This window comes from Corvus brachyrhynchos, unplaced genomic scaffold, assembly GCF_000691975.1.
Source record: "Corvus brachyrhynchos isolate BGI_N302 unplaced genomic scaffold, ASM69197v1 scaffold365, whole genome shotgun sequence".
NCBI classification, from domain to species: Eukaryota; Metazoa; Chordata; class Aves; order Passeriformes; family Corvidae; genus Corvus; species Corvus brachyrhynchos.
This window is the reverse complement of record NW_008239544.1, coordinates 829,349-830,719: the sequence shown is the minus strand read 5'-3', so window position 1 is coordinate 830,719 and position 1,371 is coordinate 829,349. Positions and strand designations below refer to the sequence as shown.

The following is a 1,371-nucleotide window of genomic DNA, read 5'->3' as shown; positions in this document are numbered from 1 at the left end:
CCAGCCTGGGGCTGCCCAGCTCCCCTCGCCTCCACCTCACACGCGGCACCCGGGGCCAGCAGCGTCCGCAGAGCCCAGCGCGGTGCTGGCTGGGACGTGGGGTGACGTTGCCTGTCCTGGGGCTGGATGAGCTCCCTGGGTGCGCATTCCCAAGGCATGGCTCATGCATGTTCCCGCGGGGAGCGCCGTGGCACTGGCCATGGCCAGCAGTGCCCTGCGAGGTCCCTGGGGACAGGGACACCCTGCTCTCCTGCCACCCGGTCACCAGTGCTGGCACAGAGGAGTGGCTGACTGGAGGATGGTGAGGGTTGGGGGAGTTCCTGTGGATCGGAGATGGCCCCGTGGTGGGTCCCAGGCGTGTGGGGACACATCTGTCCCTCTGCCTGTGGCACCCAGTGGTGGCAGGGTGCTGTCATGGCCAGCCACAGTGGCTGGGACCTCCTTGCCCTGCCCAGGCTGTGGCGTGGTGGCATCAGGGGACTCCAGGTGGGAGTCTCGGTCTCTGTAGTTGAACTGGGGACAGCCCAAGGTGGTGGCTGTACTGGAGGCACGTGGGCTCACTGCACACCCGCAGGGTTTGCGCCAGGGGTTGGTCACTGTGCCGCTGTCACCGTCCTGGCACATGGATGGACAGGGCACATGCAGGGTGGGATCCAGAAGAGCAGGGGACAAGGCTGGCCCCCTGACAGGAGTGGCAGTGGCCATTGTCAGTGGCTGTTCCAGCTCCACCGGGACGTGTCCCGGGCACATGTGTGTGCAAGGGTTTTGCTTGTGGCTGGTTTCTGCTTAGAAAAACCCCAGTGAGGAAGAAGAAACCCTAAACCAACCCCTGAGATGCAGCCCCTGACACCTGCAGCCCCCCAGCAGCGCTCCTGGACAGGCTCTCTAGAAATCAGCTCATGCTTGGCTGTGCTTGGAGGGGGTTTGGGTTTCAATCCCAGGGCTGTGGCTGACGTGGCAGCCCAGGTTTGGCTGGGTCTGGGATGCAGGAGCAGGGGTGCAGGCAGCCTCTGTGCCATGGCTTGGCACAGAGCAGGATGCAGGACACAGGGCTGGGGGTGCAGGCAGCCTTTCTGCCACAGCTCAGCATGGAGCAGGGTTTGAGACACAAGGCTGGCGCCTTGGAGCAGCTTGGCATGGAACACCACAGCGTTTTGGTTGTTCCTGGCCTCGGGGGACTTTGTTCAGTCCCTAAAATGTGGGGACTTTATCAGACAGCCGAGCATCCACCCCCTGAACCCTCCCTGTGGCTGCGGTGGGACACAGGGGCCCGGGTCCCCGGTGTGTCCGGCGGCTTTGCCCGTGGCACGCGTGCCCACGGTGAGGAGCACCCCGTGCAGGGCCCCCCGGGCCGAGAGCTGCCCCCTCTGC

At 65.1% G+C, this 1,371-nt stretch overlaps 1 protein-coding gene across 1 annotated transcript in view; it reads left to right on the top strand.

The window, feature by feature from the left end:
• The first annotated feature begins 1,196 nt into the window (after positions 1 to 1,196).
• CBFA2T3 (CBFA2/RUNX1 translocation partner 3) overlaps positions 1,197 to 1,371 on the top strand; it is a 13,615-nt gene continuing 13,440 nt past the window's right edge. The window contains exon 1 of the mRNA XM_017741334.1: positions 1,197 to 1,320. Coding sequence (XP_017596823.1) covers positions 1,197 to 1,320 — 124 coding nt within the window. The remainder of the gene's footprint in view (positions 1,321 to 1,371) is intronic.